This window comes from Physeter macrocephalus, chromosome 18, assembly GCF_002837175.3.
Source record: "Physeter macrocephalus isolate SW-GA chromosome 18, ASM283717v5, whole genome shotgun sequence".
NCBI classification, from domain to species: domain Eukaryota; kingdom Metazoa; phylum Chordata; class Mammalia; order Artiodactyla; family Physeteridae; genus Physeter; species Physeter macrocephalus.
Genome location: NC_041231.1, coordinates 83821088 through 83835976, shown reverse-complemented (window position 1 = coordinate 83835976; position 14889 = coordinate 83821088). Strand labels below are relative to the sequence as shown.

General features: G+C 46.3%; 1 protein-coding gene across 1 annotated transcript in view; it reads left to right on the top strand.

Annotated features, from left to right (window-relative positions):
• TRAM2 (translocation associated membrane protein 2) overlaps positions 1-14889 on the top strand; it is an 86703-nt gene that overhangs the window by 52687 nt on the left and 19127 nt on the right. Inside the window, exon 2 of the mRNA XM_024121717.3 lies at positions 3319-3382. Coding sequence (XP_023977485.1) covers positions 3319-3382 — 64 coding nt within the window. The remainder of the gene's footprint in view (positions 1-3318; positions 3383-14889) is intronic.

The window sequence follows — 14889 nt, the reverse complement described above, 5'->3', positions numbered from 1 at the left end:
GTTGTGTTAGTTTCGGGTGTACAGCAAAGTGATTCAGTTATACATACATATATCTATATCTATATATATATTCTTTTTTAGATTCTTTTTCATTATAGGTTATTACAAGATATTGAATATATTCCCTGTGCTGTACAGTAGGTCCTTGTGGTTTATCTGTTTTATATATAGTAGTGTGTATCTGCTAATCCCAAACTCCTAATTTATACCCCTCTCCCTGGCTTTCCCCTTTGGTAACCATAAGTTTGTTTTCTGTGTCTAGAAACACAGCTCTTTAATTTGTTTAAAACAGACTTTCTGCCTGTTACATTTTGTGCTTTTAACCAATTAAAGAAGCCAGTGGCATTCTTAGTTTTATCTTGTCTATGTTTTCCACTAGTATATCCCTGTGATTTTTTTGTGCCCTTTATTAACTGCCATCTTCTAAAATCTTTTTCAATAAAAAGAAAGGATGCAAAAAAAAAAAAAAAAAGTCCATACATCTGTATACACTTTCACAGTGAGCCCGTTTTATTTGGCCGGGATTTTCAGTGTTAAACATTAGGGGTAGCCCTATGGGAAACAGTAATGAAAAGCACTAGTATGTATAGGAAGTTTTTATTATATAACCACTTATCTCTACGTTGACATCAGTAAACAAAAGGTTGACCTACATGTTTTCTGTGTCACTATACTTTGAATACTTTCATGTACTCTGAATATTTTTGTGCCTTGGTCTTTATGTTCCTGTAACAACCATTTGATTAACAGAGCTAAGAAAGTGATTTAAATAGTTATTTAATAAGTTGTAGCTCTTATACTAAATAAGTCAGAAGGAGAAAGACAAATACCATATGATATTGCTTATATGTGGAATCTACAATATACAAGTGAACTTATTTACAAAACAGAAACAGACTCACAGACATAGAAAACAAATTTATGGTTACCAAAGGGGATATATTAGGAGTTTGGGATTAGCTGATACAAACTACTTTGTATAAAATAAACAACAGGGTCCTACTGTAGAGCACAGATAACTATATTCAATATCCTGTGATAAACTATAATGGAAAAGAATTTGAAAAAGTATATATGTGTATGTATATGTTTATATATGTGTATATGTATATATATATATCGCTGAATCACTTTGCTGTACACCAGAAACTAATACAACATTGTAAATCAACTATACTTCAATTAAAAAAAAATCAGAAAAGAAAGTTGTAGCTCTTGTCAAGTGGCATAAACACAATCCAAGTTATAATGTCAGAGTAAAATGAAATAAATTCCAAGTGTAGAGATGCATGGGAAAAGCTCTCAGAGAACTGACCCCATACATGTGGAGAGAGAGAGGAAAACCAAGACCATAGAGTGAATATTTGGTTTTTAACTTTACATATTTCTGAATTGTTTCACTTTTTAAAAAGTATGTTTCTCTTGAAGTTAAAATAAAAATTGACCTAAAACATAAGTTGATTAAATGAAATGAATTCTCTGGAGGACACAGACAGTGACTGGCCAGAGAGGCCTGCTTTGCGAGGCTGGTGAGGGTGGGGCTCCCATGAAGGGCTCCCAGGCTGGGCTACGTGTGGGCTGCTCTGGGGAGCCTGGCGGCTCCTTGATGCTTCCGAGGGGCAGGGTTAATTGGCTGGGGCAGCCCAGGCATCGAGATTCTAGAAGCTCCCCCAGGGGTTCGAGTGTGCTCTACGCACGGGATTCTGATGTCTCTTAGGAATGGACTCTGGCCAGTTTCAGGAGGCCGTCTGGGGGTTCATACAGGTGATGGGGTCTGTGCTCCAGGGCAAGGCTGTGGGAACCCCAGCAGAAAAGTCTGGAAGGCACTCAGGGCTAACCAGCTCTTCCTCCATCCCCGCTCAAGATTCAGAGCCCAGGAGAGGGGGTCTGATGGGCTGGGGAGGGGGTCTGCTCCCTGTATCCTCCTGGGAGGACCATGGTCACCACAGTGACACCCTCACAACACACAGCTGGGAAGAGGTGTCTCCTCTGGAAGTCCTGGTATGTTGGGAAGGGGCAAAGGGGTACTGGTCAGCCAGAACCCCACAGAGGTCCACTTCAGCCCACCAGCTTAAAGGACGAGTGTGTTTCCTGAATAAAACTGAAGGAGAGATTGTGCCTTGAGCATGGTACAGCTTTTGGTGGAGGGGCCGGAAGGCATCATTCAGCCATTTCCCTGCTGCTTTTGCCACAGTCCAGTGTGTTTCCTCCACACCCACGGGGCACCCTTCACATCTTTTTGTTTAGAGGAGAACCAGTAACGCTACTGATGAGGTGTCCCCAGGGGCCTCCCAGAAAAGGCCTGGGGTCTGGCCGCCCCTCACCTGGCCTCCGCACCTGCTCCAGAACCGTGTGGTGGTGCTTCTCAGCCCCCGCTGCACGTCAGAAACATCTGGGGAGCTTTAAACAATGCTAACAGCTGGGCCATCGCCGCCCAGACCAGCTGGAGTACCACAAATATCCCTCCTTTCGGAGACACGGGAAGTGAGACTCCAGGTGTAAGATCACGGCTCATGGTTGCAAGGTGGGCAAATGCAGAGGCAGCGTCTGAACCTAGGCAATCGGTTCTTGAGTCCAAGCTTCGAATCCTGCATCTTGTAGTCTCTCCCCTGCAGGCTGAATTGCAAGAGGACTGAGCTGGCCATTAATAACCAAGTGACGACCACAGCTTTTTCACAGCACAACCAGGATTTTAAAGGCAGCTTTCGAAATAGACCAGCAGTGTGGAGTGTTATGTCCTGCCCCCCAATAGGGCATATGTGAAATTAGCAGCTGGAATTCTCTGTTTCTGAGGCTCAGGTTTAGACTTTGCGGGCTGCCGCCCACAGGGCAGTTAGCCAGCGTGTTGGGGAACCTCGGCTAGGTCCTAAGTTCTGGAAACCTCTGGAAGGCTGTGACCTTATCTTCTGTTAGTTTCTGATTTCAATGCTGGGGACTTGGAACTAACTTGATAAACACTTGGATGAATGAATGGATGAATGAATGAATGGCAGACAGATCTGTACCCTTTGCTGGTGAGCTCTCGGCCGGCCGAGCACACCTTGTTGTATTCCATCTGCAGCGAGTACAAGTCTATATACCATCCAGGACTTGGGATTGTTTCTTTTGTTTTTAGTGCAGGTATTGGGGGGGATGTCATTAAAGAAAATGGGAAAAAAACAAATGGTGCTAACTTGTGCTCTAGGTGAAACCCTTCATTGGAGAGGCCTGTGGGTCTGAGATGTGAAAGGCGTGGCCCCAGGGCTGGCAGCAGGCTTTGCTTGTTTCTTTTGATGTGGACAAGAAGCTAATGTGGAACTTTTTCCCTCTATTTCACAGGTCACCGCCAAGACTGCCTTCCTATTTATTTTACCTCAGTATAATGTTAGCGTGCCTACAGCAGGTAAGAAAAGCACTGGTCTCTATCTTTCCCGGGCCCTGTTAACCCCAAAGTTCTTGGAAAACTTCCTTTTCCTGTGTATGTGTATGAACATTTTAGATATTTAGACTCAGCATCCAACTCCCTGTTGCTGTGAAGATGCAACCTCGGGCCACGTCTAGCCCTCAGCCCGAGGCTCTGCAAACTTGAGGTTCTCGGGTCCACCTCCAGGAACTGGGCCTCGCCGGTGCCCTCATGGTGAATAAAGGTGGAATGTTCTTCACTGAATCCAGCCCTCCCCTCTTCATTCTGCAGTGGACAGGCGAGTTGTCTGGACTTGGAGGCCAGATTCCTTTCTTGGCCTGGCTCCACTAGCGGCTAGCTGAAGGTCGCTGGGGCAAATCCCTTAACCCATGGTCTCTGCAGGACGTGGCCGGAGTCTTTCCTGGACTGTCCTGCCCCTGCAGTCCCTGTAGCCAGGCTCTGGGGGAAGTCACCCCTCTGGGACAGCCAACTCGGCCCTTCATGTAGAATCAGAGGGAGGGACGCCGGCAGGAGAGGGAGAAAACTCCACGCTCGTGAAGGAAGAGACAGGAAATGCCACGGCCAGCGCCGTAGTCAGGAGACAAGGCAACACCAGCTCATCCCCAGGCATACGCCAGCCTGGCAGGCACACAGCCTGTCTTGTTTGATGCTGTGTGGTCCAAGGTCAAATTCAGCCTTGTCTATTCCTGTCTCTTGAAAATCCTAATAACTAGGACACCTCTAGACCCAGCTGTACTTATGATTTACAGATTTAAATTTTTCTTTAAGTTTTCTTGGTTTTAAAAAAAATTGGGGTAAAATACACATATCATTTACTATCTTAGTCATTTTTAAGTGTAGTGGCATTGAAGTACCTTCACTGTGTTGGGCTGCCATCACCACCATCCATCTCTAGAACTGTTTTCGTCTTGCAAAACTGAACTCTACCTCTTAAACGATAACCCCCCCATTCTCCCCTCCCCCACCCGCTGGCAACTACCATTCTACTTTGTCTCTATAAATGTGACTCTTCTAGGGCCTCATATAAGTGGAATCATATAGTATTTGTCCTTTTGTGACTGGTTGCAGTTTATTTTTAAATAAACATTTTCCAAAGTATATTTATGACTCTCACAGGAAATTTATAAAATACAGCTAAACATAAGAAGATAAAAATCACACATGACCCCATCACCCAAAAACTACAGTTAGCATTTTGGAATCTTGAGTCATAACCAGTTTTTTGCTGTTAGCAGATGATGAACCCTTTTACCATGTCCTTCAGTATTCTTCCATTCAATAAGACATTTTGAAAAGCTACAGAGTATTTATTAATAAGGATTACTACAGTTATTTATTCAATCCCATGTTATTGGATATTTACAACTTTTATAGTGCTACAGTAAACATTCTTGTGACTTCCTGCATTCATGATTATTTTTTAGGATAAATTCCTATTACTGGAATTTCTGGGTCGAGTAGTATGTACATTTTAAAGGTTTTATTTATGTATTGCCAAAATACCCTCGGTCATCTAATTCTTACGACCCATAAATCCTGTTTTTTGGTAAATATAAAATGCATAGGCTTCTTTTTTTAATGTCAAAATGCCAGTTTATTAATTTATAAAGAGCTATCCACCTATCAAAGGTTGTGCTCGTATTTTCATTACATTTCTGCCCGAAGTCAATTTCCTTTTTTTTTCTTTTTTTTAAAAATTTTTAGGGCTTCCCTGGTGGCGCAGTGGTTGCGCGTCCGCCTGCCGATGCAGGGGAACCAGGTTCGCGCCCCGGTCTGGGAGGATCCCACATGCCGCGGAGCTGCTGGGCCCGTGAGCCATGGCCGCTGGGCCTGCGCTCCGGAGCCTGTGCTCCGCAACGGGAGAGGCCGCAGCAGAGGGAGGCCCGCATACCGCAAAAAAAAAAAAAAAAAAAATTTTTAAATTAAAAAAAATTTTTTGGCCATGCCACGTGGCACGTGGGATCCTAGTTTCCTGACCAGGGATCGAACTCTGCCCCCTGCAGTGGAAGCGCGGAGTCTTAACCCACTGGACCGCCAGGGAAGTCCCTGAATTTAGAGGGGATGCCAGATCATAGCCCAGCACTGCTTTGTTAATTACCAGGAGGAAGTATTGTCCTGGGGACCGTGGCAGTTGAAGTACATGTGAGCGGGACGTGCCTTTATTGTAGGAAGGGCCTGTTTGTAAAGCCAGATCATGACCAGAGGGTTGATTATTTTTTTTTTTTTTTTTTTTTTTTTTAGTTTGAAAAAAACTCTTCCAGAGAAATTGGGAGACAAGTGATATCCTAAACGCTTCCTTCTCATTTAGCATGAAGCAAAGGCTTCTGAGAAGGAGGAGCGTTCCCCCAAGTTCCTATCATGCCCTCAATTTGTTTGTTTTAACTAATTAATTAATTGATCCAAACAAATATTTGTGTGCCTACTGTGTGTCAGGCCCGGACTATAAAGTAATTATAAAACATGTCTGATCTCTGACTCATGGAACTTACTGTTTATTAGGGAGAGAATAGATAATACACAGGAAACAGTAAATAATTATTGTTGTGATAAGGGTGGTAAAGGAAATATACAAGGTTGTGTGATAAGGAAAAATCAAAGGGTGATGACCAGGTGTTTCTGGGAAACTGCCGTTTGAACCGAGCGTGGGTGCAGGTGGTGTAGGGGGTTTAGGGAGGGGGTGTGGGCAGAAGAACGTTCCAGGCATAGGGATCAGCATATGCAAAGGCCTCAAGTGAGGCACAGACACCTTGGCACATTCTAGTCACCGAAGGTGGCACATTCTAGTCACCGAAGGAGGGCCAGTGTGACAGGAGCCTGCAAGGTTTGGCATTTTTCTAGGGTGGGGCTATGCAATACTACCCCTAGAATCCTCCTCCAGGCCAGAAGAAGGCCTAGGTAGAGGTGAAGGGACATAAAATCCATACTGAAAGAGAAGATCAAGTATTGCTAAATAGCCTGACTTTTATTTAAATCTTGCCATTTGGGGCTGTTTGAAATAGAACAAGCAAATCCTCCAGAGAGACTGCAATCAGAGTAGCCTGTTTAATTTTGTTTTGAGCTCCTTGATCACCAAACCCAGTGTGGTGGTGTTTGGTTTATAAGTTGCAGAGGAGGGCAGATTTCTCACGGGAAAGAAGCAGTTCATAACCGAGGCCTGTTGAGGTTGCGAATTTAAAGCCCTCCCCCCACAAATCGCTTTAAGACTGCAGGTGCTTGGGGATGGATCCTATTTGTATAACCAGGGTCAGTTCTGATTTCTAAGGTTTCTTCTTTAAGTGGCCTGTAACTTGTTCAACTCAATGTTTAAAATGTGAATTTTAGGAGAGCAGTAATGGTTTTCATACAAAGTGATCTACTGTTTCTAAATCCCTCATCCTCCCTCAGCAGAGGTTTTCAAGTTCTGTAGAAAATAGCCAGTGGCAACGCTGATGAGTTTTTTTTGCCTGTTTCCTTTCCTCCCACTCCTCCTCTCCTATCTTCTTCCCGGCTCCCAGCATGTGCTTACAGGCCAGTGGTGACAAACATACCACAAGGTGAGTGGCTTAAACAACAGAAATGTAATGTACAAGTCCAAGATCAAGGTGTCAGCAGGGCCATGCTCCCTGGCTTGTGGCAGCAGGACACCAATCTTTACTCTGTGTCCATGGTAGCCTCTGCGCCCCGTTTCCCCTTTCTAAAGGGACACCAGTCGTATTGGATTAGGACCCATTCTACTCTACCATGGCCTCATCTTAACTCTTTACATCTGCAATAACCCGAACTCCAAATAAGCTCACATTCTGAAGTGCTGGGGGTTAGGAATTCATGGGAGTTTTGTGGGGACATGGTTCAACTCATAATACTAGCTGTAAATATATGATTCTGTCAAATTATAATAGCTAGTTAAGAAGATTAAGCTCCGTTCAGAGAGATGAACTCAAAGAGGAGATGAGCACGGTCGTTGCAGTCAGAAGTTGTGCATCTCTGGGCAGTGCCGGCGTCCTTGGGGTTTGCTTTAAGGTCAACAGCGATGAAGCAGGAAATGTTCTTTTTTTTTTTAATTTATAAATTTATTTTTATTTATTTATTTTTGGCTGCGTTGGGTCTTCATTGCTGCGCGCGGGCTTTCTCTAGCTGCGGCGAGCGGGGGCTACTCTTTGTTGCGGTGCGCCGGCTTCTCATTGTGGTGGCTTCTCTTGTTCTGGAGCACGGGCTCTAGGTGCGCAGGCTTCAGTAGTTGTGGCACGCAGGCCCAGTAGTTGTGGCTCGTGGGCTCCAGAGTGCAGGCTCAGTAGTTGTGGCGCATGGGCTTAGTTGCTCCGCGGCATGTGGGATCTTCCCGGACCAGGGCTCAAACCCGTGTCCCCTGCATTGGCAGGTGGATTCTTAACCACTGCGCCACCAGAGAAGTCCCTAAGCAGGAAATGTTCTTGTCGCCACATCCCGTCTCTCCTCGTTCCCACCTGTTAGGGTTGCTAGACTTAGCAAATAAAAAATCCAAGACCACCTGTTAAATTGGCATTTCAGATAAACAGCAAGTACTTTTTTTAGTGTAAGTATATCTCAAAGTATATGTGGGGCATAATTATACTAGAAAAGTATTCTCTGTTTATCTGGAATTCAAGGTTCACTGACTGTCCTGTATTTTATCTGCAACCATACACCCAGTCCAGCTCCAGCAAGGAATAAAATGTCATGTGTCTGGTCTTGCCATTAGACACTCCAAGTCTTTCTGATTCAAATACCACAGAGTATCTGCTGTTATGGCCAGAAGTATATAGACTGTAAAAGGTCAGCAAAGAATAGAGGCTTGAGTCTTCCCACAGACAGACTCATGGCCTGCTGGCTCCCCTTCTGATGTAGAGCAGGTGACCCCAGACAGGCTAAAATGTACCAGGTTCTTCTGAGTTGTGCCACTAGTTTGCTGAGTTGTCTTGGGCAAACCATGTAGCATCTGGGTCTCCATCCCCACCTGTCAGATCGAGGGTGAAGGTCACTGTGTCAACCCCAGCGATTCCTAAAGACAGGAATCCAGGAGGCACTTGCTACTCAGGTTGTCCACAGACGAGCATCACCTGGGAACTTGTTAGAAACACAGACTCCAGGCCCCACCTCAGACCTTCTGCACCAGAACCTTCATGTTAACGAGATCCCCAGGTGTTTGAAGTGCTGCTGCCCTGGGTGAAAAGCTCTAAGTAGACTTGCAGATGACCCTGTGCTTCCAACCCCAAAGGTAAGAGAGGGAAACCCTGTAAATCCAGTAACTCATTTGCATGTTTCTGTTCTCATCCAGTTTTGGTTTTGCTATAACTGTTTGGTCTAGGAGCGGGGGAGGGGGGACTATCACTGGGCAGATTTGGTTTCCAGCTGGGCTGCTGCTCCCAGAAGTCACGGGCACCTAGGTGTTCCTGGGCACCTAGAGCGAGGAGGCTGGGCGCGAGGGGCCTCTTTGAGAGAAGGGTCAGTTTCACAGTAAGCAAAGGGGACAAGGACCCATCCCCTGGCTCTGTTGGTCCCGGTGGTTTTATCACCACCAGCTGCCGTGTAGCATTTAGCAGTTGGAGATGAAAAGCTCGGGACGCTCCCACACCATAGCGTGGCCCTTGTTCTCACAGCCCTTCCAAGATGAGACACACGGCCCCATCAAAACAACCTCAGACAGATGGTTTTAAAGCCTCATTCAGCGAAGGCCTTTGTCCAGGGCTCAGAGTGTGTTTTGTTCCCTTGCTAGCTGGTAGGAGTTAGTCTTGCCTTGTGCTTGTATCACGTACTTGGAAGATTGGCATCTCATATCAAACTGAGCCCCTGTTTGTAAGATGAGCTTGTGGGGGACAAAAAGGGAAGAGACAGGTGGACGACGGGGGCTCCGGAGGAGGAAACCTGACTTGATTAGAGACGAAAGCTGCCCAACCCGGACCTGTGGTCTGTCCAGCTACAGGAGACTTGAGACTCACAGAGCCTGGCCTTGTCCTTTTATACCCAGAGAGAGAGTTGATGGACGTTCCCAAGGATACAGTAGTAAGGGCAGAGGAGGGGCTGGGCTGCTCACACCCCGTGCAGCACCAGGGCCCAGGGGAGCTGTGGGAAGGTTGGGTTGCCAAACGGGGTGGTGGGCATGGCCCAGGGGACCCAACGAGGAAGGCAGAGATCTGGGTCCATCCTGGTCCCTCGGGCCAAACAGCTGCCAAGATCCCCTTTGGCCCTAAGGTCCTGTCTATACGAATAAGAGAAAATAAACCAGAGTCTTCATTGTATTGGTTGGCATCTGAGGAAGAGTGGGGCTTATAGCCAGCCCTGGACTTGATCTTTCATTTTTTCAGTAAGCAGAAAGTACTTTTTAAACTTCCTTAGTCTGTTCAGGCTGCTATAACAGAATACTGCAGACTGGGTGGCTTATAAACAACAGAAATTTACTTCTCACAGTTCTGAAAGCTGGACGTCTGAGATCAGGGTGCAGCCTGGTCAGGTGAGGACCCTCTTCCAGGTCACAGACTTCTTGCTGTGTCCTCATGTGGTGGGCAGGTAAGGGAGCTCTCTGGAGCCTATTTTATAAGGGCACTAATTCCATGCATGAGGGCTCGCTCCATCCTCATGGTTTAAACACCTCCCCAAAGGCCCCACCCACTAATACCATCATCTTTGGGGGTTAGGATTCCAACATGTGAACTTGGCAGGGGACACAAACATTCAGACCATAGCAGTTATTATTTAGGTATAACAGTCGTGCAGGGAAGTGGAGGAACCGTAAGAGGTCACCTCCAGGTAACAGCACCTCGGAAGTGTGTCCCCTTCCTGCCTAGACTTGATTTTTGTCCAATCTCCTGTTACAGCCCAGAGAATTTATCCCACGTGGAGCTTCTAGAGGTTTAAGCAAGAACCACTGAGTTGAGTCACTGTGGCTAATTGTTAACCAGCCTGAAGCTGACCAAGCCGGCAGCATCTTTGAACGGCTGCCTCCCCTCCCCCACACTCCCATTTCTCCTGATCAAATCTTTTCTTCTCCCGTCTAGCCAGGATCATGTTTTTTTCTTACTCAGTTGTTCTTACCGAAATAATTTTTGTCCTTAATTTAACAGTGAACTTGTTGATGTTATTTTTATCCAAGTTTAAAAAAAAGGCTGTGATTTTAGACATTTTTTGGTATGTGATCTCGAGGAGCTGTTTCCTCTTTATGGCTCTCAGTGAATTAACAGAAAGTTCACACCTTCCGCCTCCGCAGGTGCTCTTCACGCTGCATGTTGTCTGCCCAGGACGGTTGTAAGTAGAAGCCTCAGACTTACAAACAGCCGTGGGGCTGAGTGTGGGCCTGGCACCAGGAGTTACTGAGATATTTCTTTTTTGAAGGCCACAGGCCGAGTTATATAGCCTTATAAAAAGGAATGGTACATCAGAAAAACTACGTAGAGGCTGGGCACTTTTATTTCCAAATTCTCTTTAGTGCATCTCTCATTTTTGCCACATCTCTCATTTGTGCTACATTTTTACATCATAAAAATATCCTTCTCTTCCTACCTTCTATAAAACTGGAGAAAATAGATTACAAATCATGCAGTCTGGGGTTAAAATGGTAACTCTGCAGATTCTTTAATTCTCCGGGCAGCCTGGGAGAGAGAGGGAGGGGGAGTGTGTGTGTGTGTGTGTGTGTGTGTGTGTGTGTGTGTGTGTGTGTGTGTGTGTGTGTATTAGTTTGCTAGGGCTGCCATGATAAAGTACCACAGACTAGGTGGTTTATACAGTAGTAAAGCACACGCATTCTTAAGGGCACAGTGTGATGAATTTTTACATCTGTGCGCACCAGGTCGGGAGACAGCCCTCCTGACCTTCTCATGCCCCTCCAGTCAACACCCCCTCCCAAAGCATCCGCTCTTCTGCTTTCACGTTTCCTGATTAGTTTTACCTGTTCTTGTCCTTCATTTCTCCCTGATTTTTAAAAATGGCTCCATTGTTTATATCAGTACGTGTGTCAGAATCCCCTGGGGAATTTAAGCACAGATCCCCGGGTCATACCCAAGTTTCTGATTCACTGATCCTGGGGTGGACATACATGCAGCAGTGTGTACCCCTGGGATCCACGGAGAGGCTGGCACCGTGGTCCACAGCCACAGCTTGTTACAACTGTGTGTTATAAGCCCCCGTGCTTATAACTCTGGTCTGTTTACCCGGTCCTCCATAGATGAAAACTCCTCGGGTTGTTTCCATCAGTTTATTGTCAAAAACCACGCTGCTGTGCGCAACCTGTGCATGTGTCATTTTGCACGTGGCAGGTACGGCTGTGTGATGAATTCCCAGAAGTGGAATTGCCGCATCCAAGGGCTGATGCGTTTGTAATCACGATGGAAATTACCAAATTGCCCTTCCGAAGAGGTGGTCCATTTTGCATCCCATCAGCAATGTGAGAGAGAGCCTGTTTCCCCGCAGCCTCAGCAAGAGTGTGCATCAAGCTTTGGATTGCTGTCAATCTGATAGGGATGAGATGGTATCTCATTGTAGTTGTAGCTCATTTCTCTTCTTTTTCTTTTTTTTAAACAGAATGTTACTGAGAAGAGTGGCATTTTTTAAAGATAACTTTATTTATTTATTTATGGCTGCGTTGGGTCTTTGTTGCTGCGCGCGGGCTTTCTCTAGTTGCGACGAGCGGGGGCTACTCTTCGTCACGGTGCATGGGCTTCTCGTTGTGGTGGCTTCTCTTGGTGCGGAGCACGGGCTCTAGGCACACGCACTTCTGTAGTTGTGGCACGTGGGCTCAGTAGTTGTGGCGCACGGGCTTAGTTGCTCTGCGGCATGTGGGATCTTCCCCGACCAGGGCTCGAACCCATGTCCCCTGCATTGGCAGGCGGATTCTTAACCACTGTGCCACTGGGGAAGTCTGGCATATTTTTTAAAATATTTATTTTATTTTATTTCTTATTTATTATTTTTGGCTGCGTTGGGTCTTAGTTGTGGCACACGGGCTTCTCTCTAGTTGTGGTGCGCAGGCTCCATAGTGCTTGGGCTCTGTAGTTTGAGGTACGCAGGCTCTCTAGTTGAGGCGTGTGGGCTCTAGAGCGCAGGCTCAGTAGTTGTGGCGCACGGGCTTAGTGGCTCCACGGCATGTGGGATCTTCCCGGACCAGGGCTCGAATCTGTGTCCCCTGCACTGGCAGGTGGATTCTTTTTTTTTTTTTTTTTTTTTTTTTTTAAACATCTTTATTGGAGTAGAATGCTCTACACTGGTGTGTTAGTTTCCACTTTATAACAAAGTGAATCAGCCATACATATATCCCCATATCTCCTCCCTCTTGCGTCTCCCTCCCACCCTCCCTATCCCACCCCTCTAGGTGGTCACAAAGCACCGAGCTGCTCTCCCTGTGCCATGTGGCTGCTTCCCACTAGCTATCTGTTTTACATTTGGTAGTGTATATATGTCCATTCCACTCTCTCACTTCGTCCCAGCTTACCCCTACTGTGCCACTGGGGAAGTCTGGCATACTTTAAAGAAATTTTTATTTTATTTATCTTATTTGTTTGTTTGTTTATTATTTTTGGCTGCATTGGGTCTTAGTTGTGGCACGTGGTATCTTCATTGAGGCATGTGGGATCTTTCATTGTGGCATGTGGAATCTTTCGTTGCGGCACGTGGGCTCTTCGTTGCGGCATGTAGGCTTCTCTCTAGTTGTGTTGTGTGGGTTTTCTCTCTCTAGTTGCGGCGCCCGGGCTCCAGAGCTCATGGGTTCTGTAGTTGTGGCACGTGGGCCCTGTAGTTTGAGGTATGCAGGCTCTCTAGTTGAGGCGTGAGGGCTCAGTAGTTGTGGTGTGCGAACTTAGTTGCTCCGCTGCATGTGGGATCTTAGTTCCCCGACCAGGGATCGAACCCCCGTCCCCTGCATTGGCAGGTGGATTCTTTTCCACTGGACCACCAGGGAAGTCCCTTCATTTCTCTTCTGTGTGAGGTTGAGCATCCTTTTAAATGTATAAGGGCTATCTGTGTTTCTTTGTGAACTGTCCGTTCATACCCTTTGCCCATTCTTCTGTTGGGTTTGTTATCTTTTCATCCTTAGGTTCTAGGTGCTCTTCATACATTAGCGAGATTAGCCTTTGTTTGTGATCCAAATTGTAAACATTTTCCCCTTGATCATCACTTGCCTTTTGATTTTGCTTATGGTATTTTTTCATATCTAAGTTCTGGATTTATATATATTGTAAAAGATTCAAAATAATGGGAAAATAGAGTTAAAGCACAAAAACCAATAGAAAGTAACTTTTACAAATCCAGGCTTGCAGGGCTTAGGAAGGAAGCCGGGAGAGAAAGGAGGCATCCACGTTGTGCAGTGATGCTCTTTAAGCCACCAGGTTTTCGGACAAAGGCAGAAGCCTCGTTGGCAGGTGACCAGACTTTAAGGGGATGTAAAGAGCAGATGGGGCATCAGCCACAGGTGGCCACGGGCCAGCTCAGGTCCCGGGGAGGAGGTCAGAGACTGCACAGCTGTATCCGGACAAGACGGGACCTGTGAAGGCATGCGGGAGAAGCTGCTTACAGGTGACACCAGGGGAAACAAGAAAATGTCTATTAGTCATAGGAAACAAAACAGGAGGCCAGTAAGAGTGCTGCTCCTAAAGGGCCAGCTCCACCTGCGGTTGTCAGGACAGCCAGGCTCTTATTGATCACGTTGACTCTCTTTTTAAACTTTGATCAGAGATAAACAAAACAAGTGTCACTTTTGATGGAAGACAGGATAACATCCACAGAGGGTGGGTCGTTACTGAAGGTGCTCCTTCCAGGGTGGGGTGAACCCCTCCGGGGAATATACTGACCTACTCCGTGGTGGTGCATAGGAAAGAGAGCTCACAGAATATGGGTGTTGGGAGGTGTCAGGGGTCATCTGGGCTAGGGATTGCAAATTGGTGGCCTGTGGTCGGAGTTGGCTTGTGTGTGTATTTTCTTTAGGCAGTTTGGTGTTGGCCCATAAAGTGTTTTTACAATTTTGGAATTAGTCACCGGCATTTAAAAATCAGATGATTCATGTAGGGATTTCTCTCTTTGCTTTTGAAATATGGGGCCACGCCCCTCCCAGGGCCTTCCCCATTCCTTCCTTCACCCCTTGGGACATGCACTCTGCACTTTGCCACAGTCTCCACTCCTCTCTAATGTCTTCCCGACATTGAGACTGCGTGGCAGCCACCATGTATCCCAGTTTGAATTGTTTTTCTTTTAGTAAGGTTGAAATGGAAGTGGATCTTAAACTTGTTTCTCTCTCAAAGTGGAAATGCGGAAGACAGACCAAGAGGGCCCTAGAGCTAAGGAAAAACAGTGGGGAGCATATTGTGGCACTGAAGACCGTTCCCTGTTTAGTGCAGCGGCCTCTGTGTTGAAAGGATTTATCTTAAGACGCCTGGACCGCTTTGCTCATTGCGTTCCCCACCTGGTCTCTGCGGGCGTTTTGCCGTGACTCAGGGCCAGAATCATTTCTCTGGTCGAAGAGCTCAGAGATGTGCTGAAACATACTCTTCTAGAAAAATCACAGTCGCTCA